The following is a 27,398-nucleotide window of genomic DNA, read 5'->3' as shown; positions in this document are numbered from 1 at the left end:
TGTTCCAAACTTTCCATGTTAATCCTCTATGGAGTCTCTGGCAAACCGTTGTAATGAATAACTCAAAGGTGGACTTGATGTTTAATAGTTCATAGATGTGATTGCTTTTTCCATCGAGATGAAAGTGGTGGGTAGAGAGGCTGGACGGCAGTAGTTCATTATGCAAAGAGATGAGGAGAACATTTCTCTTACAGCTATTGATTTTTCTGCAAGCCTCTGTGTGTTCCCACGAGGACTGAAGTAATGTAATTAAAATAATAAGTGCACCTGTGTTGTTTTTTAGGCACAACTGAGCAGAGGGAATGATAGGATAGCCTCAGCCTTTGAGAGCAGATACTTTGAGAGCTTTAATACTGCAGCAGAAGATCGGTTCTGCTCCACTCCGTAAATCATTTGCAATCCCCTGAGTTCCACTAGCCGGCCCACATGTTAATTGCATCCCGTTTTAAAAAAAAAAACCTCATCAGGATTAAAAGCAGAAACATCAGGATTAACGATGACATTTAGTTTGCCAGGAATCTAAAAGCATGTCAGAGTCATGAGAACAGCTCATCCCATCACGGGTGTGGAACTGGGTCTGTTCCCACCACCAGCACTCCCAAGCCTCCCAAGATGTAAGTGTGTAAATATCAGAAGCTTGATTCTCCATCACTCGATGTATGCGACAGGAAAAAAGTCAGAAACGGCAGTTTCCTTAAGTAAAGTGAAATCCAATCATACGTTCAAGGAGACTAACAAACAGAATTGCCAAATACTTGGCCCACCAAACAGTCACCTGTGGTCAGGCCTTTGGGTTGAGACAAATTCCCCTGCAAACACTAGTTCTTTTGTTGGTTTGAATCTTCATAATATGTTTGGCATTTTAAATTATACTCCAATGACGAACAGCGTGTCCTTTAAATGGCAAAAATGTTTTTAGCCAGATGACAGTGATTTGTAATCATCTTCACCCACTTTCTCAGAGTGAGAAAGACCAAGAGAGGGAAGAGGGGTTCTGCTTCACCCTGAAATCACCAGTTGATCCAAATGCTCAACTGTCCTGTCATTCGGTTCCACGCTGGTCTGTGTTGTCCCGTCCCACTTGGTCCCACTGAGCTTTTTAACTGTCTGTCCGCTTTGTGTCCACATCAAGTGCTTGGCTGAGCCAGGAAGAGGTTAGTGGCTCCTTTTTTTTTTTTTTTCTGGTGAAGTGTCTAAGTTCCTTTCCTCTATAAACTGTTTTTAAAAGGCCAAATAGGAAAGGATAACCCAGTGTCATAAAAGTGCGGGTCCCACAGCAGTGGATTGTGTCTCCATTTGCAAAGAACTGCTCTATCCAAAGTGTAGGAAACAAAACCTTTTTTTTTTTTTTTTTTTTTTTTGAGACAAGGTTTCTCTGTGTAGCTTTGTGCCTTTCCTGGAATTTGCTTTGTAGACCAGGATGGCCTAGAACTCACAGAGATCCTCCTGTCTCTGCCTCCTGAGTGCTGGGATTAAAGGCGTGCGCCACCACCGCCCGGCTAGGAAACACATCTTGATCTTTCTTTCTGCAAACGGTGCCCTCCAGTAAAGCCATCTTCATGACATACTCAATGCACTGTGACTACTAAATATAGACTGCAATAAGATATACAAGACAGATGCTATAAATGTGAAAAATACGAACATAACAAAAATATTTTCAGGGCTGAAATGACGGCCTATTTCATTTAAGCAAAACCTCAGGGAAGACGAGGAAGACAGCCCCTCACCACACAGCGAAGGACTTCCACAGCTACTGAAAGGAGGCTTACTAATGCAGGGGCTTCTAGACTCAGGCTGTCCCCACTGCAGGGCTTTGGTTCTCCACCCTGGCCATGCGCTAAGCTCTCCTGTGGCTGCCTGGACTCAGCCCCACTCTGAGTAAATCGGAGTGTCTGGGGGAGGGACCCAGGTATCTGGTTTGCTGGGGGTGGGTTTTGTTTGGCTTGCTTATTTTTTTTAATTCCCTGTAACTGTGTGTGTGTGTGTGTGTGTGTGTGTGTGTGTGTGTGTGTGTGTTTGTATATGCATGTGAGTGTGGAGGGATGTAAACCCGTCTGAACATATGTAGAGGCCAGAGTACAAGGTTGAGTCTCTCTCTCTCTCTCTCTCTCTCTCTCTCTCTCTGTCTTTTTCTCCTATTGCCTTGAAACAGAGTTTTTTTTTCACTCAACAGGAAGCTTACTCTTTCACTAGGCTGGCTGGCCAGAGAACTCCCAGAGTCGACCTGTCTCCATCCCTACGCGGCTAGTTGTTAGCAGGCATGCTCAGTCATGCTTGGCTTTTCACATGGGTGCTGGGGATTTGAACCCAGGCCCCCTGTATTTGCAGCTTAAGCACCCTTACCCACTGAGTCATCTCCCCAACCCCAAGTGGGCAGAGTTTCCACCAAATGGTCTCAGAATCTAGAAACTAATCAAATGATACCTTTATTTTGTTCACTTAAAAGTTTTCTTCCCATCTGGAACCAATGTAATACCTCCCCCCTATACACACACACACACACACACACACACACACACACACACACACACACGCACGTATTCACAAGTAAAAAAAAAAATCAAAGAAAATGGTTCAAAGAGGTTATAGTTGACATCTAAGGCTCTTGTTTAAAAGGCTATTCCATTCAGAAACATGGTAAGAATGTTTAATATAGACCAAATGTTAGGTGACATATGTTCAGAAACCAGCTAAACGACTCACAGGAAAACTAGAACTAACTTAGTAGATGAGGGTAAATCTTTCACATAAAACTAGACAAGCCTCCGGGTCCAGCCTGTGTCTAGCTCTCGGGTGCAATCACTTAGCATTTATGTCTCATACCTGTTTTTTGTCTCATAACTGTTGATGTCTCATAATCGCCTTTTATTGCGATTCACGTTTCACTGCCGTTTAACGTCATGTTATCAACGGGGCCCTTACAGACTGCTTGAAAGCTCAGAGAATGTAAGTGCCTTGCACATCATTAACGGCCCTTCCATATTCACGGGTTCGCTTTGGCTCCACCGGTCTCCTGGCTTCCCTGGGGGAGGGCATTGCTGTCTAGATGAACAGACAGGTCCGTTTGCAGAGCGTGCCCGTGAAGGGGCTCACTTGGAGATCAACATCTGTAGACCACCCCGCCGCCCTGGAGGCTGCATCTCACAGGGAAAGGGATGACTAAGGCAGGGGTCACCCTCCGTTTCCTTCTCGGTCTTCACACACGCTGCCTCCGTTTATCCCATGTTCCCAACCGCAGGTTGCTGAGCAGCTGATCAATCCTTTTGGAGAAGACGATGACGATTTTGAAACAAACTGGTGCATCGACAGAAACCTGCAGGTTAGAGGAACTTTTCTGTCCTTTGGGAACAGTAATGATACATCACGGGTAAATAGATCCTGGATGTGGGTTCCCGGACTTGAGATCTTTAGTCAAACATGAAGGAAGCCTGACCGTTCATTCCCTGCCTCATTCCTTCTGGAACCTAAGATGTCCTGGATCGCATTTCCGGCACAGTTAAGTTGATTTTTCTCTGTGAGTTTTGCTTGTGTTGTCTATCTTCTTCTGTCCAGTACGGAGCAATATTTTAATCGGTTTTTCTCAGCTACTTTGATTTGTCATCCAGAGACGACAGTGACATACAATGGCATCCAGGCATAATCTCTGTGAATTCCCGAACAGAGCCCACCAGGCCCCAGTGATCAGTTGTGCATGCGGGGTGGGAGCGGAGGCCACACTGGCTTCTTTCTCACGTCTGCAGCCATGAGTGGATGCCCTTACCCCGACGCAGCACTGCTCCTGCAAGCTGCTCATACAGGCATGAGGGAATTCTCTTTCTAGGCAGGGCTCCCCTCAGAACCTCCGTCTGAGGGCCTTTACCCCGTCCGTCCGTCTGTTTGAAGCCCTGCCAGTCTGTCGGGGAAGAAGAGTAATGTTTCTCCCTGTGTGTCAGAACTGGATTCCCAGAGGCTTAATGGTTTATTTGTCACTGTGCCTAAGCCAAGGCGGAGAGGTCGCCACCGTCATGCAGGTCCGGTGATACACTACTTCTCCAAACACACAATCGTAGCCAGGCCTGGTGGCATAGGTCTGTAATTTCAGCACTCGGTAGGGTTGGGAAAGGAGAATTACAAGTTCGAGAGTGGCCTGAGATACATGCTGAGACCTTATTTCAAAGGAGGAAGGAAGGAGAGAGAGAGAGAGACAGACAGACAAACAGAGACAGACACACACACACACAGAGACAGGAAGGGAAGAAGGAAGAAAGGAAGGAAGGAAGGAAGGAAGAAAAGAAAGAAAGAAAGAAAGAAAGAGAGAGAGAGAGAGAGAAAGAAAGAAAGAGAAAGAGAGAAAGAGAGAAAGAGAGAAAGAGAGAAAGAAAGAAAGAAAGAAAGAAAGAAAGAAAGAAAGAAAGAAAGAAAGAAAGAAAGAAAGAAAGAAAGGTGGGGCACACAAGAAGTGGTGGAAGACAGAGGTGTGTCTGTGGGTTGTAGAAGGAAGGGCTGAGAACGTTCACCTCTCTGTACTATCTGGCATTGAATGGCGGCTGTCAGGAAGCCACCAAGACAATGCTGCACCTGAGAAAAGAAGAGAAAGGAACTTTGCAGATGACACGAAGCTCCATGCCGGAGCATGTGGACAGAGGGTGAAACAGGATGTTCCCGGAGAGCGGACAGCTCCACGCCTCCACTTACACCATGGCCCCGAGTTTCTGAGCAGAAAAGAACACGTAGGAGCTCCTGCAGCGACCTCATGGCAGCCTATCTGTCTCCGGCCTTTGTATTTTCTCTCAGACAGTGTCCTATTCTCCAACTCCCTTCCACCTGCGGGAAACCCCTCCCATCTAAGCGGGTCTAACAATATGACGACGGTTTTAGGTCTCTCTTTTAGCTGTGGATGAAATGCACATGAGCTTACCCAAGATGAAGAAGGACATTTACTGGGACGATTCTGCCGCTCGGCCACCGTACACCCTGGCGGCTGCTGACTACTGCATACCCTCGTTTCTGGGCTCGACGATCCAAATGGGGTAAGCGTGTTTTTAAAAACCTTTGATATTTAGGAGAACGTTTAAAAATGTATCGCGTGTGTGTATGTATGCATGCGGACATGAACGAGGAGGTGTGAGCCATGTTGGGCGAGCCATGTTGGGCACGTGGAGGTCAGAGGTCAACTCTGTAGAGTCTGTTCTCTCTCAATCCACCTCTGTATGGGTTCCCAGGATCACTCAGGTCATCAGGCTTAGGTATCAAGTGCCTTTACCCACACACACACATTTCTGGCACAGATATGAATGATCTTGGGGCCATCTCTCAGCTGAGTTCCACACACATATACAATGAAATACGATCAAATCCACCCTCCATTTTCCTCTCCAACATCCCCAGTATCCCCCCTAAAAACATCTGTCTCCCATCTTCATTATTATTTCTTTTGCTTTCTTTCTCCTCCTCCTCCTCCTCCTCCTCCTCCTCCTCCTCCTCCTCTTCCCTTCAAAGTGTCTTATTAATGCTGCCAATGTGTATGCTAGAACATGGGAAACCTATCAGCAGCCACATCCTCCAAAAAGAATGATTCTCCCTCCCCCAGCTCTACAGTAAGGGGTAGGGCCTTAGATGCGCACACACACACACACACACCGCTTTGTGCTGGAATTCAGGCTGGCTTTATCTTGGACAGGTCTCGTGGTTTTGAGGCAGGTACATGCCCCGTTGTTTCTGGTATACCCTGTCCTCTGCTCCAGCAGCGTTCTGGCTCCTCACTCCCCGCACGCACATGTCTGGCCTCTATCCTGTTCCTGTACAGCTTTGCTCTTGGTCAGACATCTCCAAATCCTCATGAGTAATGGTTTGTGTTCTGAAAATCGAGTAACTCGTTTTCCTGTGAGTTTGCCTTTAGATACTTAAATATGCTTTGTCCTTGCCTGGACTCCCTCCGTGGGAGAGCACAAAGTATCTGAAGCTCTAACCTGTGGAGTGAAGGGAACCTCTGATTATCCTGTTTGACTCCATAGGCCTCATTTCCAATGTCCATTTAGTTGTTTCTGTATAATGGTTACAATTACGAAAGGGGACACAAGAATTTTATTTGATCCACATGTTTGCACTGATCATAGTTTTGCAAACTCCTAAGTAAATGTCTACGCTGTTGGTTTTAATGCGGCGCTTTTACTCTGCGAGGGAAAGTCACGAGGCACGACAAAACCCATTATCAGAGCAGAGTTTTATTAGGAGAAGGGGGGGACAGAAGAGAGCGTGACCCGGCCTGTGGAAGACATGTGCATGGAGAGAGAGGGTGGGGGAGGAGGAGAAAGAGAAGGGGGGGAGGAGTCTGTGACCCACTTCTTATGGATTCCCTTGCACATGCGCATATGGGCTTACGGAGCTAAGCTACGCATGCGCAGACTGTGTGATCACACAGCGCAAATTACAGGATCACACAGAGCACGGATTATGTAGAATGTAAGGCCTCCTTACTTGGCTACTGAACTGTGCGTGTGCGGTCATGTAGCTGGAGGAGTGGCCAGGAATCCCAACACATGCTTTTCAAAAAGTATGAAAATGTGCTTCTCCTATTCCTAAATTTGGAAATGTAGACAACTGACAAGATCTTTGAGACAATGCTTGGGAATATTAAATGAGACTGTAACCATAAAATACTGTAGGTGTGGTAACAGAATATTATTATTATTATTATTATTATTACTATTATTAGTCAGGCCTTTGATTTATGGGTTCCAAACTGAAGCACAGAAAGACTAACTAGATTCTTTTTTATGTTAAGTTAGCTGTAGGGACAGAAAATAAAACAAATGAGAGAAAAGCGGAAGATAGAATATTTAAAACTGCAGCCAAAACAAAAAATTATCATTTGTTGGAGGGACGGCCTCTAATCAAAATGGCTGACTTACCTGCCTGGTGAGTCATGCCACAAGGAGAGCCAGTGTAAGTGAGGCTTCCGTGAGGAGTCCAGCTGAACTCCACTAGAACTAACTAATCAAAGAAACCACTGGGCAACCACTCACCTGCTCTTGCTTGTCTGTGTGAATGAGATCCGTTAAAGGGAAACCTCGCCCTCCAGAAAATTTCCCTGCAGGAACACGGGCTATGGGAAGTCGGGCCTTCACAGACATACATGCCTTATGGGAGCCAGTCCTTCCTGTGATTATGGCGCTTAATATTTCTGATCACTTGTGACAGAAAACCAAACTCAAACCAACGGACGCTAAGAGGGGTCCATTGGGTCCCCCCAGAAACTACCCTGCCTTTGGGATGGCTCAATGCAGAGGCTCAAGGAATGCAATGGGATCACTGTTGCCTCCTCTCTCTCTCTCTCTCTCTCTCTCTCTCTCTCTCTCTCTCTCTCTCTCTCTCTCTCTCTCTCTCTCTCTCTGTTCTGGGCCTCTCCCCCAGGGCTCAGTTTTCAGGCAGGCTCTCCCGTCCTGATGGCAGGATGGCTGCTAGCAGCTCCAAGCTGGTAGCCTGCCTCATCCCACCGGAAGGACACACGGTTCTTTCCAACTTTTCGAACTCAAGTGCTGGCTTCCCTATGCCTGGCTGGGCTTGGCTAGCATATCCATTCTCAAACTAACAACAGCCGACATGGAGGAACGGTATTTAAGTTAGCCCAGGCTGGCTCATGTGTCCTTGCTGATGATGAGCCTATGAAAGCCTTTCTTAGATGAGGAAAATTTGTAATCATATTCCTTTTAAGGCGGTGGTGCTCAACCTTCCTCATGCCGCAACCCTTTAATACAGTTCCTCATGTTGTGGTGACCCCCAACCATAAAATTATTCTCATTGCTGCTTCATAACTGTAATTTTGCTACTGCTATGAATAATGGTATCTGATATGTAATCATAAATATCTTATATGCAGGATGTATTTTCATTGTTACAAATTGACCCAAAAGGGGTCGGGACCCACAGGCTGAGAGGTGTACAGTCCAAGCACGTTTAATTCAGAACTCAAATTTGGCTTATCTTTTTATATCACCTTTCAGACTTGTGGTCATAATCCCCATGAACCAGAAATTCTAAAATCAAGGAAATGCCCTTGAACACTGAGCCAAAGTAGTGTGCAAGGGCAGCCTGGGAAATGACTCTGCTCATGCAACTCTGTTAGAAATGACTTTCACGTCCACTCAGTATGCATTTCCACGTGAAAAAGAATTTTCTTTGTTCTCAGTATTAAGGAATGCATTCAAACCATAGGTTTTCTTCTGTATGCTAGCCATATATAATAAAATACCCTCCGCCGGGCGGTGGTGGCGCACGCCTTTAATCCCAGCACTCGGGAGGCAGAGCCAGGTGGATCTCTGTGAGTTCGAGGCCAGCCTGGGCTACCAAGTGAGTTCCAGGAGAGGCGCAAAGCTACACAGAGAAACCCTGTCTCGAAAAACCAAAAATAAATAAATAAATAAATAAATAAATAAAAAATAAAATAAAATACCCTCCCCTTAAATCTGAAGTACGCATTTAAACTATGTGTTTACTAGTACCGTCACAATGCACTCATCCATTTAGTCAGGTCATTTTTTCCCCCAAGATTCCTACTATGCAGTAAATTGTGTGCCAGTTGCTAGATATGGGCATAAGAAAGAGAAAGGAAGAAGTGTGTGGTGGGGGGATAGGTTAGACGACATCCAAAGGCATGAAAGACAAGTCCAGGGAGAGTGGCGAGGGCCTAGGGCTGGCCTGGAAAGGGGCTGAGGTTGGGCGCCATAAAGGAGATGAGGAGATGGTGCCTGGGTGGCCGGGGAAGTAGAAAGCAAAATGCTCACGTCCTCCAGCACCATACGATCTGACTCCAGAACAGCAGTTCTCAATCTGTGGGTCACGACCCCCCACAGGGGTCGCGTATCAGATATTTACAGACGATTCATAACAGTAGAAAAATTACAGTTAGGAAGTAACAGTGAAAATAATTTTATGGTTGGGGGTCACCACACCATGAGGAACTAAAGGGTCGCAGCATTAGGAAGATTGAGAACCATTGCTATAGAGGAAGCTCCAGTGAGGCCTGTCTGTTTCTTCTCAATCAAATCTAAAAGTACTGTTTAAAAATGCTGTTCCATAAATTCAATACCAAATCAGTACTGACGTTCTATCCTCCAGTTTTTTATAGAATACGAAAAAAAACAAAGACAAACAAACTCTCAGAATCAAGACTTAGGATGAAAAGGCCTCCTGAAAACTCTGAAAGAAGAACTGGGGAGATGGGTCGGTCGCTAAAGCACTTGCCATGCAAGCGTAAGGTTCTGAGTTCAAATCCCCAGCACCCACGTAAAGACAGACACAGTAGTACACACCTGTGATCCCAATGTTCCTACAGCAAGACGGAAGCTTGAGAGCCGGCTGGCCTGGTATACACAGTAGTGAGACACTGTCTCCAATAAAGTGGGAGGTGAGGACCAACACTCAAGATGGTCCTCTGACCTCCACATGCGTGCTGTGGCATGTGTTCATGAGCACTTACACACACAAGTGCACACACACATACTCAGAATCTGAGTGGAGCACCCAAATTAGAAACAGTGCTATAAATACACTGGCCTTGAGATTTAATAATTAGTGATAATTACTGCATCATCATCAATCTCCATTTGACAAGCCCTACCCTGTGAACTAACCAAACGATGAAAAGGTCATCTTCCATGTTTGAATTCTTCCCATTATCGTACCCGAGATCACTTCAGGGACATGTTTAGTTTGCTCTTTTGTCGTGATATGAAATGCTTTGTGATGACTGTTTTAACGGAGGCATCTTTTTATCCGTTTAACCATGAAGAAACTATTAACCAAGACTAAGAAAACTTCTGAAACCCACAAAAGAGGACCTGTCTGCAGAATTCACAGGGAAACATACCCAAGACCTAAAATGAAAATTGGTCTTGGTGGCACAATAATAAACACTTATAAACCAGGCCTGTAATCCCAGCACGTGAGAAGTTAGGGCCAGCCTGGCTACAGAGTGACTCCCCAGATTTACTCAGTCTCAAAAAATCAATCATTTAACCAATTAACTGAGAAAATAGCACTTATAGAACTAAGTTTACCAAAACAAGATATACCACTAGTGTAAATGTTTAAATACAAGCAGTGTTGTGTTTTATATATATATCATATATATGTGTGTGTACATATATATGTGTACACACATATATGTATATATTATATATGATATATATATATGCATGGTTCAAAAACAACAACATTCAAAGTTATCTGCTACCACAAAGTAGAAGGAGAATGCTTTTATCTTCATGTGATAGCATCCTGGGTCACTCCAGCAATCCATTTTTCTTTACTTGACATTACCCATGTTGGAGACGATGAGGAATTCAGTCTATAGAAATTAAAGACCTGAAGTCTCATAAATCCCTTTAATCCCGTCATGAAAATCAAAACAGCCAACAGAAAGGGAGCAATCGTCCCTGGAGAGCTTTAGAAGGACACCAACAAGCTGTCCACTGTAGCAGTTAGAGAGAGGATCGCAACCTGGAGAAGAGTGACTGAGTCCGCTTGCGAACTGGAGGACATGAGTGTGTTAGCCGTGCATGCTCTCTGTGCAGCTGGCGCAGACATGCTCAAGCGCCTGCCTGCCGACTGCTCGCTACTCCCATTTAAAGAGGATTATCTTATTGGCTTTTTCTGAGGTTAAAGAATATGCCCCTCCTCCTCACATTTGCAGTAATCTAGAAGGATCTATGTGGCAAACGGATCCATTTAGTAGAGAGGAGAAATTGCCTAGTATGCTAAGAATTCCTTCTAGTTAGAAATGGAAGAATTTAAGATCTATTTGGTACCGGGAAACTAAACCACTGTGTTGAAAAAGATGACTCTTACATATCTGTCTGTATGCCAGAACTTCTAAGCACGTTTACCATACCATAATCCCCATTTTATAATTAGACAAGCATGCACCAAATGTATACAAAACATCCAAGATAGTGCAGTAGAGAACACTGGCCCAGATACAGGAAAAGAAATATTGTAGCGAGCAGAGATCTTACTAAAGTTCATCAAATGTATTTCCAGCCTGTTGTTTTCAGTAATCATGTCTTACTTAGCCAACTATGTTCAAATAGTTTATTTTAGCTTTATAAGAAAATACATAGTCTGGTTTATACAATTGCAGGCTCATGTTATAAACCACTAAAAATAGCTCAAGTTCTAAATCACTAACTTCTACAAAAATGTACTCTTGGCACATTGATTTTTCTTTCCCTTAATGTACCAGAAAGGAAGGAGAGGCAAGAAGAAGATGAATGTGCATTAAGTTCATCATTTTAGAGATGGGGATTCTCGGTCTGCCAACATGGGGTCACCTTGCTGCTCAGTTCTTACCTTTAAATGGTACCAGAGGTTTGCATGGCTTAATTATCTTTTCCAAGGGAACATCTCCAGGATACAGTAGTGTTCAGGAAGAGGGCTTGGCTGTATTGTAGGCGGTAGGGTGAAATTAGATATGCCTTGGGAAAGGTGTGGTAGACCAAATTTGTCATAACTCTTGGCCTGAACTCTCAAATTGGCCACAATGGTGGGAAGGTCAAGGATCGAGTGCAGGTTCCAACCTAAATGCCTCGCAAAATGCTCTACTCCTAGGAACTGTTTGCCCAAATGGAGCAGAGGGAAGTCTGGGTGCTCATAATATTCTGGTCATTGAAATTTTCTCATAATCCTTAGCCCCTGGCCTCACAGCTCAGAGTGAGAGTTACTTGTCCATTTGTGAATTTGTGGTTGCAGCTTTGGCTGTCATTCCGCCATGAGCAAGGTTAAAAACAACAGTGTTCTACTCTAATGGGTCCAGCACCTCTGGGGCCCGTGTCTAACTGCTCCTCTGCACATGCCTCTGCCCTGATAGGTTCTCAGGCAAATCACCAGCTCTAGCCAGTGTAGACCCCCAACCTTGAGAGCACTCCAATTTTAAAACAATAAGGCTGACATGAAAAAAATAGAACTCACTGTATTAAGTATCATTCCCCTAAGTGCCTCATTTCCGTTATGTTAAGATGACTTTTTATTATTTGAATTTAAATCGCCAAAACACCACTTCAAAAGTGGAACAAAGAATGGCCAGCATGGTGGGGCTTGCCTTCCATCTTCCCAAAGCTCTGTAATCAATTACATCATTACACATTAGGACAGAGCAGCTTTGAAAAACAAACAAACACATTGTCTTCCAAGTCATTTGCCAAAGCTATTTTGGTCTTTATATATCAGATATGCCCTAAGAAGGAAGCACTGTGCTGTGGTCTTTGGAAGCCAGAGTCTTGCCTCTCCCTTGTTATAGTAACGGAGGGGATGAAGATCGTTCTGCACCCTGTGCAGGCTTCTTAACAGTCCCCACTGCTCACACCCTTAGCTCTGGGGCTGACCATCTTGTGGGTGTTCAACAGATGCTTGGAAATGCTGGGTTTGGTTATTATTTTTTTCAACATTGGATATGAAAATAGCTCCAACTGAGACATCCCTCCGCCCTGCTGCATGCTTCCGCTCCTACCCTTCCTCTCTCTGTCAAAAGCAGACTGTATGGCACAACCCTTCTCATCCCCGTGTGTCCTGTATTGGTGTATGGGTGACTTACAGAGTTAGCAGTGTCTAACAAATGGCACAGAAGAACTACTGAAAGGCCAGGGCCAGAACTCCGGTCGTGTCGTCAGCCCTGGCTTCCTACCGCTGAATTTCCCAGCCCCTGCCAGCCCTTGTCCATCCTCCACACACACACACACACACACACACACACACACACACACACACACACACACCCAGGGCCCTGGCCTTACTGTTGAATAGCTGCTAAGTCATCCTATCTAAGCTTTTCAACTGTCTGGGGAAGCTCCCAGCTGCCGTGACAGTTTTTAAAGAACTCTTTCAAAGAAGAAAAAGGGCGTTATCACTTGCTCGGGCACCTGGGGACTGCTTCGGAGAGTTGCCAGTGATCGGCAGAGTCCTTTTCGGGGCTCCCGTGCTTCAAAGCTCTCTGACACATGCCACCCCTTCTCATCTCCCAAGCCACACGGAAGGCAGGGAAAGTGTCACCCCTGTTGGTTTAACCATGTGTGATGCTAAGTCCCAGAGAGTCACAGGAGTCTTCCAACATCGCACAGCTGGTGTCAGCCTGGGCAGCAGCGACCTGACTGTCAAGTGCTCAGAGTGAGTCACCTGTCCCACTGCTGGAACTAGTGGTTCCGTGGCCCCTTCTGTCAGTGTCCTCCTGCCTCTAATTACTCATCTGTCTCGGTCCAAATGAGTTCTGAAATACAAACTTTCAGCTGGCCATCCCTAGCACGAGGTAATATAATGAGAGTGCTCCTGTCCTGTCCTGTAATGCTCCCTCTATGATTGTTTAAGTGCTGTTACATCTACGCCTCTGGCGTGGACTAAAAATACACTTTAAAAATTAAATAAGAGTGCAGGCGTGCTCGATCCCCAGCTCGTCACCCACCAGGTATGGTGGTATAACCCCAGTACTAGGGAGGTGGAGGTCGAGGTTCAGTTTGACGTCTCTCCGTAGTGAGATGAAGGGCAGCCTAAAGTACACGGGACTTTGTCTCGTTGTATGACACATGCTTTCATCTTCAGGGCATTCTGTTCTTAAACTGAGTCTCTACATACCAGAAACGAGAGCATGGAAAACCATGACTGTAAAGAGAAAGGAGGACAGACTTCTGGTTCAGCGACCATCTTTGATGCCAGCACTCAGAAGAAAGGTTATTCATTCCATAATGCTACAGAGTTGTGCTCTGCTCTGTCCTGGCCCAAAGACCTTGAGGACACCTCTCATTACATCATCACGAAATATGTGACACCCCCAGCGTCCTTCCAAAGGTCCAGCTTCAGGCTGGAAATGTGGGACGTTTCCAAGGCATGTTTCCTACCGTATGCATTCATCAACATTGCTGTTCACATAGCCTTTCCCATGCAGGCAAGACCCAAACCACACAATTTCAGCCTGGAGGACAAAGTCCAGACCCTCACAACATAACCCAAGACTGTCATCCCAGCCATGACCAACACCATCCCATTTCACACCAACTCAAACGCACGCTAATTCCCGCTACCTTATTTGGGAGTCACTGCTTTGGCATGGAATGTTCCATCCCTGCTTCATCACGGCAGTACTAACTCTTTGCAGAAAATTTGCCAGCACAGAATCTTGATTTCAAATGTAGACATTTATATGCGTGCCTTCTCCCTCCTTTAAAATAGTAAGTAATAAGGTATATGATATAGCAAATCATCACAGTAGAGGCTCGGTAAATTTAGCAGCTGAATCTCGTGTGTCCACACCGCAGTCTTATGAGGCAGGAAAGGCCAAAAGGGTCTCCTTGGCGGGCCACCCCAGCATGGGTCAGTTAGCTGAGCTCTTCCCGATCTGCTCATGGCTGGTTTCACTTTCTCCAGTCTGACTCAGGGGCTTATTGTGCTTGGCGTAGGCGAGTACACGTCACCACCCCACTAGTGCACAGTTGGAGCTTTTTTCCTTTTTTGCATTTATTTGGTGTGTGTGTGGGGTGTGTGTGGGGTGTATGTGTGTGTGTGTGTGTTTGTGTATTTGCCTGTGTGTGTGGTGTGTATGTATGTGTTTGTGTGTTTGCCTCTGTGTGTGTGTGTGTGTGTGTGTGTGTGTGTGTGTGTGTTGAGCATACACAGGCCTTTATGTATATGTGGAAGTCAGAGGATAAGTTACCAATACCTGCCTTCTCCTACCATGTGGGTTCCAGAACCCAGGTCCTCCAGACAGGCAGCAAACGCCTTTATCCACTGAGCCGTCTTGCTGGCCCAGTTTGTCTTGTTTTGTTTGCTTTTTCCTTTTGAGTCACAAAGTTTTAAAATAATATTAATACACATGGCTTTTTTTTTCCCCCTAGAAGACCATGTCCCTCTTACCAGGTAGGGAAACAACCTTAGATGCAGTTAAGGGAAATAACCCGAAATAAATAGTCAATGTCCCAAGTAGAGGGCATGTGCCTGTCCTATAAAGAGAAAGTGCCAGCTTGACCTCATGTCCCCAGCACCTCCAGTCCCAGTGAGCAACCATGCTCGTCAATCCCCTGTGTCCTCCCCAGCTAAGTAGATGGCTGTGAAGTGTGACTAATTAGGTCCTGCGAGCTGACCTAATGAAACCCAATGAGCAGGGTCACTGGGGCCACCAAAGCATGAGTCTGCATCTCCCAAGGCCACGTAACAGGATCCGCACCGGCTCTGGAGGGAGGGTCAGGAGACTCTCCGGTAGCCAAGGACATTGCTGGGGCTTTGGAATAACAGCGTGAGGTTGTAATCGAGCACCGTCCCGGGACATTTAGCTAGGTGATCATTTCATCCATCTTTTATTCATAAACACAGGGACACATCTTCTTTGGCAGTTCACTTTGCACTTGTCGGGTCCCGCCTGCATTCTACCAGACTTTTCCTCTCTGTCACGGAAAAGGCACCCGGCGTGAGACATCTTGTCACCATGGATGTCATTGCCCACCCTGGACTGGCACAGGAGGGAATGGTTGCTCCCTAAGCCAACATGAGCAACTGGCATTTCAGGGCAAATGTTTGAGGTGCTCTTCGAACCCCCATGAAGGCTGACGTTGACAGAGATGTGGGACAACCCTGGAACCTGAGGCAGGAGTAGACCTCACGGCCACATGGGCTTCCTTCGTTGCCTTGTGGGCTCCTTTTATTTAAGCCTTGCAGGAGGTCAAAAAGAGTAGACTCATCGTCCTGCTTCTTAAATGTCAGCATTTCAGTGGGAAATCTTTAGCTGTGGCAAATCCTTCAAACCTCCCGGGGAGACCCCAGCCACAGAGAGAGCCCGCCTTACCTCCACATCTCCTTCCCGTGGTGTGCTGACCTCTCCTCCCTCACCCCTACCTGAGTAGCAGAAATGTCAAGCTTTTCCCAGACATGTCTCAGTTCCTTCTGAGGTCTGCATGTTACTCACGATCCTGTTCCGGGCTCTAGTGTGTCCTTTGATACCCAAGTGGCAGGCTGGAGGAAGACTTCTGTTTCGGCCTCACTAGCTAGTCAGGCGTAATGAATCTCCCGGACCTTGAGAACCTGTCTGTGAAGTGTTGGTAACAGTAGCAACATGAACTGATATCATTATCGTGATAGTTAAATGAGAATTAGCTGTTTTTTGTGTCCCCTTTCTCTCCCTTTTGCATTTAGTGGGGGAGGGGACACCCCAAGGCGCATATGCAGCGGCACAAGTCTGGAGGTCAGAAGGCAACTTTGTAGCGTCTGTTTTCTCTTTCATCTTTGCTTAGGATCTTGGGGTCATAGCCACGTTGCCAGGCTTATGCAGCAAACGCTCTGTTCACTGAGCCCACCTTACCCGTCCTTCCAGTCTCTTGAGTTTAGCTATGTCCCATTATTTTTTATAGAGGGAGGGGAATGGTGGGTCCTGGGGACCTCCATCTTTACTTCAACTCTAATAAAAACAAAATAACACAATGTTTTGTACAGCATATCCTAACATTCAAGTTTCTAGATCAGTAATCTTCAGAGTGTGATCTGGGAACCCCCTGAAGGTCGCCAACACTCTGGAAGGGAATCCGTATGGATGAAACTATTTTCATTGTAACATTGGGGTGGTATTCTCTCACTTTCATTCCTTTCTAAGTGTACGAAAAGCCCCTCTGATCTACTATTTTACTTCCACAAACTGCAGTTACACAGAGTCAACCGTCGTCCAAAAATAGGGAACGGAAGGTTGCAGAAACAAACAATTCACAGATTTTAAATTGCAGGCCGTTCTGAACAGTGCGAGGATATCCTGAGCCATCGTGCTTGATCTCGCCTGGGCTGTGAATCAGCCCTTTGTCCAGTCCGTCTACCTATAGTGCATGCCCTACCTGCGCCTCACTTACTAGCCAGCTCCGTCAACAGACCAACGGGCACGGCATCCCAATGCCTGTGTTCAAGAATACCTTAACTTATTAATCTGCCTAACACACAAGAGCAGTATTTGGCTATATCTAAGAGAAGGTGTAAAATGTGTCCCTTAAGTGAAAAAAAATGAAAGCTTTTGACTAATGAAAAAAAAAATATACCAAGTTTATTAATACGGACAAGAATGAATCTTCTACTCATGATATTGTTAAGAACGGAAAAATAATCCACGCTGGTTTCGCTGTCACGCTTGAGGCTGCAAAAGGTATGGCTGGGTGGGCGAGATGGCTCGGCTGGTAAAAACACTTGGCACACAAGCCTGATGACCTGAGTTGGACCCCTGGGCTCCACACGACAGGGAGAGAACTGACTCCACACCAGAGGTCATTCTCCAAGCACAGGGCACACTCACACACAGGCACCACACAGACAGACACATAGCAATAATAAAATTAACTTTAAAACAAGTTACAGCCGCAGAGCCAAGTGTGGTGGCATGTGCCTGTAACCCTGAAACGGACAGTGGAGATAAAAGGATCAGAAGTTCAAATCATCCTAGGCAATGCTGCGAGTTTGAGGCAAGCCTTGAATACATGAGACTGTCTCTAAAGAAATAAAGTTATAGCCACGTGTGTAGTGCATGTTTAGCTAAGATGGAAAAGGCATTACCATCTATGGTCTGATACTATCTGGGAATCCACTGGAGATCTTGGAATGTAGCTCCCAGAGATAAGTGGGGGTGAGTTGGGGGGGAGAGACCTTCTATTCAGTGGAATTCCCTAGAGGCTACTAGATATGCGATGATGTCATCACTTCGTCCTTAATGGAACATGCGCTCATACATTCCTGCCTTTTACATTCCTCCGTTATCATTTTGGACGTGTTAATAGCAGTTGCCGTGACCCGCCTCTTCACTTTGAGACCCACCCACAAGTTAGTCCCACAGCTGCTCTCTGTCTTTTGTCCTGTGCTGCAGGCTGTCCGGGTCCGAGTTCCCCGCGGAGGACTGGCTGTGGAACTATGAGAAGCAGGGCCACCGGCACTCGGTGATGAGGAGGGTCAAGCGCTTCCTGAGTGCCCACGAGCACCCCGGCAGCCCCAGGAGGAGGACTTTCGGCCGGCAGGCCAGCGACAGCTCCATGTTCTTCCCCCCGAGCCCAGCTCGGGATCTGCTGGATGTGCCCTCCAGAAATCGCCAGCGAGCCTCACCCACCCGGAAGCAATCCCAATCCCGAGAGGGCAGCCCTAAGCTGCATTCCAGCATGGGAGAACTGTCCACCATCAGGGAGACCAGCCGCACCAGCACTTTGCAGAGCCTGACCCCGCAGTCCAGTGTGAGGGCCTCCCCTACCAAAATGCCCCAGGTCCCTGAGGTCCTGATCACAGCGGCTGAAGCCCCCGGGTCCTCATCAGACAGCTATCACCAAGACTCTGCTACCTCCATCTTGAGCCTCGAGTTCACGGGGGTACAGCCAAGCAGGACTAAACGGCAGGTAGACCCCTCAGGGAAGGCGACACCACCTGGGGACCCCAATCCCCAGACTGTTTCAACCAGTACCGAAAGAGACTTGTTCAAGTTTGAGGAAGATCTAGATGATGACAGATTCCCACAAAGGTGGAGCCTTCCAGAGTTACGGGACTCCAGGCACACCTCCCTGGGAAACTTAGGTCCAGATCCTGTGACCCCCAGGCCTGCCCTCTTACTTGACACAGAAACATCCTCAGAGACCAGCGTAACCCATCCTGGGGCTGGTTCTAGGGTCTCTCCTGACGTCCTGTTCTTAATGGAAAGCTTGGACACTAAAGAAACAGACATCCTGGAGTTTAACAGTGAGCACCCTGAAGAATCCCCTAAGGGAACCTCACAGCGCCCCAGGACCTGGTTCTAGCTCACCAGCCTGGGGACACCCCTCCAGGAGCTGGCCAGTGTTTAGAAACATGATCCTACTGTACAAGCTACTTAGAACTCTGAAGGGCATTATGATCCTGCAAACCTCGAACACAACCACATCGTCCGTCTAGCGCAAAGGGGCTTTCACGGAAGTTGTATGGCCCAAAATGAATTCTCATAACCAAATAAGGGGTCCCATATAAATGTACATGGCTTATACACCCATACATGATTAGCTTTGGAAAGGACCATACAGATCATAGTCCAATCCCCTAGAAGCAAAGGCCCAGACACAAAGGGTCCCGTTTCCTTCCTGTTTCCTCCCATACCTCTCTTCCTTTAGCCATAGAGACAAGGCTAGACCATGCATGCCCAGAGGCCCTTTCCACTTATAGTTATTTAACTGGATCTTCCTGACCACCTCACTCCTGCTTCCGATAATTATTATTACCATCTTTCCCTAACTCTTGAACTTCCTCAGCGTCAGAAAGCTCCCTTTCTCTTCAATTGACTATGTCTACCATCTAGACATCCTTTTCCTCTCTTCCTCTTTATTCTCATACATCTTTCCTCCGCCCTTTCCCCGGGTCTAGCTCCTCCAGTGACTCTAATGTGTCCCTCTCTCCAGGTTATAATAGCTTCTCTTTCCATCTCTGTTGCTTACTTCCCATCACGGTGTTCACACTACGAGACACTGGTAAAGATGGTACAGGAATCTAACACACCTAACCCCCCATGCCTCCAGCCTTGCAGTAAGAGGTGTATGTGTGCTGACGGTATCCACCATCTCAAACCTGCTGCTTCTGCTCCTTCATGTTGGACTCCAGAGAAGACCGAATCAAAGAGGGCATGAAATCCGCACAGCCAAGTGCTACATCACCAAAGGATGACATGGTTTGGATCTACTGAACTCACACACAGTCTTAAGCAAAAACACTCCAATTGTGTCACAGCGTGGGACCAGTAGGAGATTGGAGCGGTGTGGGCATTACAGGGTCCATGACCGCACGATGACAACAGACTATTGCCAACTTCCTTTCAAAAGCTCTTAGGTTATGTTCTGCAAGCTCCCAGCTTTGAAAGGCTTTGCCTTTCCGAGTGCCATCTTTTCTACCTGTCATGTAACGAAGCTTGACGTGTGGCTTCAGAAGCAAGAAACTCTAACAGCGACCACTGGTTGGCTGACTCAGTGCCCTATGCAGCCGGATCTGAAGTCCCCATATGAGTTCACAATCCTTGAAGGAGTCCTATGAGACCGACAGACCATCAGCTCCACTTTAAAGATGAAAACAGGGCTGGAGAGATAGCTCAGAGGTTAAGAGCATTGACTGCTCTTCTAGAGGTCCTGAGTTCAACTAGAGGTCCTGAGTTCAATTCCCAGCAACCACATGGTGGCTCACAACCATCTGTAATGAGATCTGGTGCCCTCTTCTGGCCTGCAGTCATACATGCTGTATACATAATAAATACATTTAAAAAAAAAATAAAAATAAAAAAATAAATAAATAAATAAAGATGAAAACACAGGCATTTCCTGAGTTCACCTAGCCAGGCTTAGCTGCTCAAGAACCCCACACGTCCTCACTGTGCCACAGGAGGGCCTTGAGTCTGCAAGCCTCCAAATTCTGGAGGATGCTTCAAGGCAGCTAATCACAGGTTTATGCCAAGAGGTGAGCAGCTTTTTATCTTTGAGGGCCAATGGCAAGGGCCATGGTCCTCTCCTTGCCATTATAGAAGCCGGCAGGAACATCTTATTCCTTCCCCCACTGCAGAGTCCTGATGTGCTGTGTTCTAATGACCACATTCACACAAAACTTCAAATTTCAATGGGCCTCTGAAGGGGCAAAAAGCAATGACCCCTACCTTAACAGGCTTTTCTTAAAGGACTAACATGATATGTTATTAGAGGAAATGCTGTACATGCATGGTCCTCTATGCTGATCCACACCATCAACTCCCAAGAAAGGACTGTAATCCCCAAACCCTCCCAGACAGGCAGACTATGGGCTCAAGGCCCATTGTGTTTCTAAAAGGCCAGAATGACCCTTTCCCAGACACCATTGTCTTTACGCACTTTTCTTGAGTGCTTCAATGTAAGCCGCCCCCACCCCATATACACACACACATCTGCTTCTCTTTGGCTCTATCTATTCCCTCAAATACAAGTTAAGTTTCTACTTAGCTGTCTTTGAAGTATAATCAATTTTCACTCTTAAACCCAAAGTTATCAACTATGCACTAAAAAATAATTTTATGGAGAAATGGGAAGGGGTTCATTTATCTATTCCTGGGCCCCTCTTCTCCACCTTTATTCCTGAGAATTATTTAAGCTCCTCCATATTTCTTCACATTTTGAGATGGCCTCCCGTTTTCTTCTCACCCTGAAAACTGAACTACGACTCGCCCAGTGAGCCCAAATGAGGAGATTTTTCCATTCTAAAACGAGTCTTTACCCTGCAGGGCCAGGGCTGCAAAAATAAAGGATTTATTCTCGTGTGCCCGATTTTTCACCTCCTGAGCTCTAGAAAATTCCACCTGTTAGACAAGCAGTCTTATGTCTCCATGGCTTACTCTTCAGGGTTTGACCAATCCAAGAACAGGCTTATCCTGGTCGTGTATTAACCTAATCTGCATGTGAACACAAGACCTTACCTCTAAAATCCAAACCCAAACAAGCAAACAACAACAAAACCTTGAAAAAGAAAAGAGCAGGCAGGCTGGCAGGAAGTTAAACAGATACATGTCCTTCCGACCATCAGGTTCTCATCTACAAAATGGGCTGCTCTCTCGAAGGTTTCACAGCCTTTGTTAGCCATCATGAGCGTTGAAGGGAAAGGTTGGGGACCTCAGATTGTCCTGTGTGACCAAGAGGCATGACTGTGACTGGTGCTCTAAGGAGTCATCACAGACTTCTCTTCTTACTATGATTATCTATGCTTCAGAGTCCCCTTTGTCTCTGGGATTCTGATCTCTTTCATTTAGGAAGATCTTCTCCTAACAGTCACAGGATTAAGCCCCTGACATATTGACACCGGGAACCCCTCATTCACTCACTCAGGAATCCCATAAAAACACTAAACTGGAAGCCATAAAAGGATCTGTAGGGTTTAAAAATAAGGGAGAAAATAATGAATGAATGAATGAATGAATGAATGAATGAATGAATGAATGAATAAGTAAGTAAGTAAGTAAAAATAAGATGGTTCAGCGGTTAAGAGCACTGGCTGCTCTTCCAGAGGAACTGGGTTCAATTCCCAGCACCCACAGGGCAGCTCACAAACTGTCTGTGACTCTGGTTTCAGGTGATCTGATGCCCTCTTCTGGCCTCTGCAGGCAGTGCATGCACATGCTGCATAAGTAAATAAATAAAAATAAAATAATAAAGAATGAAAGAAAATGCCCTGACACGGCACTACGAGACAAGGAACCTCCAGTGGTACCCTGAGTTCATTTTCTGTTGACCATCTACGGCGGGGCATGCAGCCTACCCTTGAGAGTAGTGTGTTTCCTGATGAGACGCCCTTGGAGAAAACTACATTTTCATTATCAATTGATAATGTATTATTTGTGGCTATTGTGAAAGGTGGTGTTTCCCTGATTTCTTTCATAGTCCATTTGTCATTAGTATATAGGAAGGTACGGTAGTTTGAATGTCGTTGGCCCCCATAATCTCATAGGGAGTGGCACTATTAGGAGGTGTGGCTTTGTAGGAGTGGGTGTGGCCTCGTTGGAGGAAGTGTGTCACTGTGGGGGCAGGCTTTGAGGTTTCCTATGCTCAGGATACCACCCAGTATCTTTTTCTACTCTCTGTTGCCCAAGATATAGGACTCTCAGCTACTCCTCCAGCACCACATCTGCCTGCATGCCGCTGTGCCCATCCTACCCCCACCCTCACCCCCACCATGATAATAATGGACTAAATCTCTGAAACTGTAAGCCAGCCACCCCAATTAAATGTTTTCCTTATAAGAGTTGCTGTGGTCGTGGTGTCTCTTCACAGCAATAAAAATCCAAATTAAGAAAGAGGGCTACAGCCAGGGCTTTCTACTCGGGGACCCCAGAAGTGAAAGTTCCTGTGAAGCAAAGTGCCACAGGAGAGGGATTCAAGGCGATTCTACTCAACCTGGATTTGGTCTTGTTTTGTTGTCTTTTCTTTGTTGGTTGGTTTGGTTAGTCTTTCTAACTAAGCAAAGCTGCGTTGTGTGGCCATCTGAGACACAGACACACGACTGTGTGCTGCAGTGAGCTAACCGGTGGCCCACAGCATGCATCTGATTTCAGACGACCTGTTGAGGCCACCATCCCCTGGTTCACCACAGCCTCCGGCACTCCCCGTTGCTCTCTCTGTACGGTTGGCAGCACGGCCCTCCATGTTATTTTGGGTTTGCGATTCTGTTATTGAGACACCAGCAGCTTCCTACAGACCTCCGTGGCTGGCAGTGGTGTAAGTATATAGAGAGGCAATAAGAAAATGCAGAAGCTTGCACTCCAGGTAGTTCTGTTGGTGACGTGCCTGCAACACAAGCCTGTGAGCATGACTTTGCATCCTCACTGACCTACGTAAAAAGCTGGGAGTGAGGCTTGAGATTATGGCTCTGTGGTTAAGGCAGAACATGGACTGCTCTTGCAGAGGACCCAAGTTTGGTTCCCAGCACTCAGATTGGAAGGCTCACAACTGCCTTTTACTCTAGCTCCTTGGGCGTCTAATACCTCTGGCCTCCTTGAGATCACAAACCCATACACAGAGACGGGGAGTTCCTGAAGTTCCCGGGCCAGTCAGCGTAGAGAAATCAATGAGCTTCAGGCTCAGTCAGATATAACCTGTCTCAAATAAATAAATAAATAAATAAATAAATAAATAAATAAATAAATAGGTGAGTGAGTGAATGAATGAATGAATGAATGAAGGTGGGAGCAGGAGAGATTGGTTCAGTAGTTAACAGCACTGGTTGCTCTTCAAGAGGACCCAGGTTTACTTCCCAGCACCCGTGGGGACCCACAGAGACTTCCTAGTAAGGCCTTACTCAAGGTCAGAAAGTCTGAGCTTGTTTTGCCCAGCAGGGGCTACATAATGGGATGATTTAGCCATGGACGTGGTTACCAGGTGTTTTGAAGGGTCTACGCTTGTTGATACTTTACACCTTGACCTTGAGAGGAGGAGATCTTTTGTTCCTCCCCGTGCTGATGTGTAAAAAGCCCATCATGATTAAACTCAGGGCGACTGGGTATTGACCCAGGGCCCTCCCGAAGCTATCCTGTGTCTCTGTCTTTCTCATCATCTCGTCTATATTTCTATCTAGTACTTCCTCATTCCTCACTCCTCCCTGCAAGAACCCTTCGACAGGTTGGAGCTGGTCCCTGGCAAGTACCCATGTGGAGATTCACAGTCATCTGTAACTCCAGTCCCAAGGCATCCATCACCTTCTCCTGGCCTCCGCAGGCACTGCATATACACGGTGAATGGACATACATGTGTGCAAAACACCCACATAATAACTAAATTAAATGAAGATGGAGAGGGTGATTGAGAAAAAAAAAAAACAGGGGCTGGAGAGATGGCTCAGAGGTTAAGAGCACTGGCTGTTCTTCCAGAGGTCCTGAGTTCAATTCCCAGCAACCACATGTTGGTTTATAACCATCTGTAATGAAATCTGGTGCCCTCTTCTGGCCTGCAGGGATGCAGGCAGAACACTGTATGCATAATAAATAAATAATTACAAAAAAAAAAAAAAAAGAAATCAGAGAAAAAAAAAACAGTACAATCCTCTTCCTTCTACACAGATGTGCACACACAAACAGGTACATACAACACCACCCACCCACCCCCTATACAGACAAAAAAAAAACAAACAAAACAACAACAAAAACAAAAACAAAATCAAAGTTCAACAGCCTTAGGTCACCTCTGTTCATGAATCCCTCACAGCCCATGCCACTGCTCAGATGTCTCCCTTCTCTGACCTGCCTTTCCCAGGGTGCTTTATAATGAGGTGAAACGTACAGTCTTAACATTCCCCCTGGCTCCAGGACAGTGGGAACCATCCAAGACACAGGCCCTCCTGACCGGGCCTATTGGCAGCAGAGACATCGGATCAAAGACAACCCGGGAACAGCGTGTCATGGCTGTGTCGCTTTGACTGGAGAAACTTGAGTCTTTTCACTTAAGTTAGCTGGGCCACAGCTGGCGTTCGCGGTGCCCAGCAGGCTGGTTGACTCTTGCCACGGACCAGGGCAGCCAGGAGCCATTGTGCTATTTACTCCCATCACCCCCGAGGGCAGCTCTAAAGCACCTGGCCCTGAGAACAGGGACAACTCCAAAGAGAGAGGACATAAAGTGCTGGGGGACTTCTGAAGCCGGCCCTACCTTTCCAAGAAAATGCACAGGTCGATACACAAAGGAAGAACAAGCAGCCAAGCGAAGGCTGGTGAAATGTTAGGTCAAAGAAGAGACCTTTAGAAAGAAAAGCTCCAACCCACTCTGAAACAGTCTCTGAAAGAGGCAGGGGACCAGAGGTTGGTGAGAAGCTGAATGTCACCAAGTACCAAATGCAAGAGACGGACCTGTGCCTGTGTTTGAGTTCTCTCTTGATGTGTGCTGGCTTAGTGTGGGGCCAACAGGAAGTCCAGTCACCGTCCTCTGGTTTCTTCCAAGGGATACGCAGAAAGCTGGTGGTATTCCAGATCAAAACACAGAAACCCCCACATCCGATGGGTGAATTTCTCTTCGGTCTTCTCATCAGGGTCCTGAGACTTAGTCTCCAGCCTCCAGGCAATTTTCTGTAGTGGTCCACCTTCCATTACCCAAAGTGAAAGCGTTCTTTGCCACCTAGCCACTCAGTCTTTGCACGTCCCACTCTGCTGCATCCCAGTGAAACGTGGTACAATTCAGATGCAAACAAACCCTGAGGATCCAGGATCTAGGGATATCTAGAACGCAAGCCCTGAGTGCACACAATCCCATCCCTTGTGTCTAAACCAGCTACAAGGGTCGGCATGAGCGACTCCACCACCCTGCACATGACACCAACGGGCCACTGAGGGGTCTAGTCTGGAGAAAGCATGAGGCAAGGATGAAAGTGACGTCAGAGATCAGGACAACATGACAGTCCTAAAGACATGGGTCAGGTGGAGTATTAAATGGAGACCTCTTAAGTAAAGGGTTTATTGAACTGCTACGGATACTAGGAAAGGGACAAAATTCCTCCGCAAGAGAGCAGGTAGGAAAATGTTCACTGGACCTAAGGGCCCATGTGTTCTATAATAAAGTGATTAAAGTGTTGGGTTTTTTTTTTCCTTTCAGACTTTTTTTTTTAAGTTATGTGTTTGTGTAAGTGCCCGTGGGTGTAGTGCCCACTCAGGCCAGAAGAGGGTGTCAGATCCCCAGGAGCTAGAGTTAAGAAGAGTTACAGGGGGCTGTAAATCATCTGATGTGGTTGCTGGGAACGTAACTCATTTCTTCTGGAAGAACAGCATGTGCTCTAAACAGCCAAGCCTTTCCTCCAGTCCCCATGACAAGGGTTGGGGGATAAGAAGCACCCATCATTACATCAAACCTATCCTGGCTCAGGGAAGGAGGCCCTAGATTCCAAGAAGCCAATGGGGAGATGGTTTTGCTATCTTGTCAGTTGGTTCTAGAAGCAGGATGTTAATTTTTTTGTTGTTGTTGTTGTTTTGTTTTTTTGAGACAGGGTTTCTCTGTGTAGTTTTGGTGTCTGTCCTGGATCTCGCTCTGTAGACCAGGCTGGCCTCGAACTCACAGAGATTCACCTGCCTCTGCCTCCTGAGTGCTGGGATTAAAGGCATGCGCCACCACCGCCCAGCGAATGTGACGATTTTGATGGGTCATCTGCACACAGGAAAGCAATGGAGAGCTGGGCTTTTCTTTTTCTTTGTTGGTGGTCTTGAAGCTGTGAGTTAAATGGCTGGTTAAGGGAGATAGAGGCAATGTCAATTGGAGCCCTGGTGTGACAGTCTAAGTGAAGATAAGAAGTGTGACCCTCCACGCACACTGGGGGCCCTCGGCTCCACCAAGTCCTCTCTTTTAAACCCATGGGAAGTTATGGGGAGTTCTCCACCTGCAGGACATCAGGGTCTTGACCCCTGAGCTGCTGACACCCATGGACTAGGTTACTGAGAGTGAACACATCTGTGAACCACTGACTGGACTGTTCTTAGATCATTTAAGTAAGCAGGCAATGTAGGTACCTAGTTCATGTGTGATGTAATGCCCGCTACGATGTCCTGGTGAAATTCATCCACAGGAAGGCAACTCACCCTTCCCCAGGAGACCCACTGCATGCTGGGATACCACACGCAGATGGCTTTCTTCATAGTCAGCCAAAGGACACCTCTAGCAACAGAGTCCCACTTGTTCTTACTTCGCTTAGGTGCATCCTTCATTATCACGCTGTTTCCATACATGTATCAGAGAGAAAGAGAGAGATGGTGGAGACATAGCTCGGGAGGTGGCATTAGTAGATATGTAACAACTAAAGCAGGGAAAGGAGAGGGGGAGGGAGACGGGGAGGGAGGGAAGAGGAGGGAGGGAGAGAACATCATTTTAGAAGGTTCTAGAAAGAGGAAGACCTTACTAAAAAAGGCTCATTTGAACTACAACGTAAGAAGCACGTCATGC

At 46.5% G+C, this 27,398-nt stretch overlaps 1 protein-coding gene across 2 annotated transcripts in view; it reads left to right on the top strand.

Annotated features, from left to right (window-relative positions):
- Best3 (bestrophin 3) overlaps positions 1-20,050 on the top strand; it is a 42,387-nt gene extending 22,337 nt beyond the window's left edge. For both annotated transcript variants that reach the window (XM_059245388.1, XM_059245389.1), the window contains 3 exons: positions 3,242-3,322; positions 4,861-5,012; positions 17,849-20,050. In XM_059245388.1, coding sequence (XP_059101371.1) covers positions 3,242-3,322; positions 4,861-5,012; positions 17,849-18,761 — 1,146 coding nt within the window. In that variant the 3' untranslated portion in view covers positions 18,762-20,050. The remainder of the gene's footprint in view (positions 1-3,241; positions 3,323-4,860; positions 5,013-17,848) is intronic.
- Positions 20,051-27,398: the final 7,348 nt, after the last annotated feature.

Source organism: Peromyscus eremicus, chromosome 18 (genome assembly GCF_949786415.1).
Source record: "Peromyscus eremicus chromosome 18, PerEre_H2_v1, whole genome shotgun sequence".
In the NCBI taxonomy this organism is placed as follows: Eukaryota; Metazoa; Chordata; class Mammalia; order Rodentia; family Cricetidae; genus Peromyscus; species Peromyscus eremicus.
Note: the sequence above shows the minus strand (reverse complement) of the source record. Positions and strands in the feature narration are given on the sequence as shown.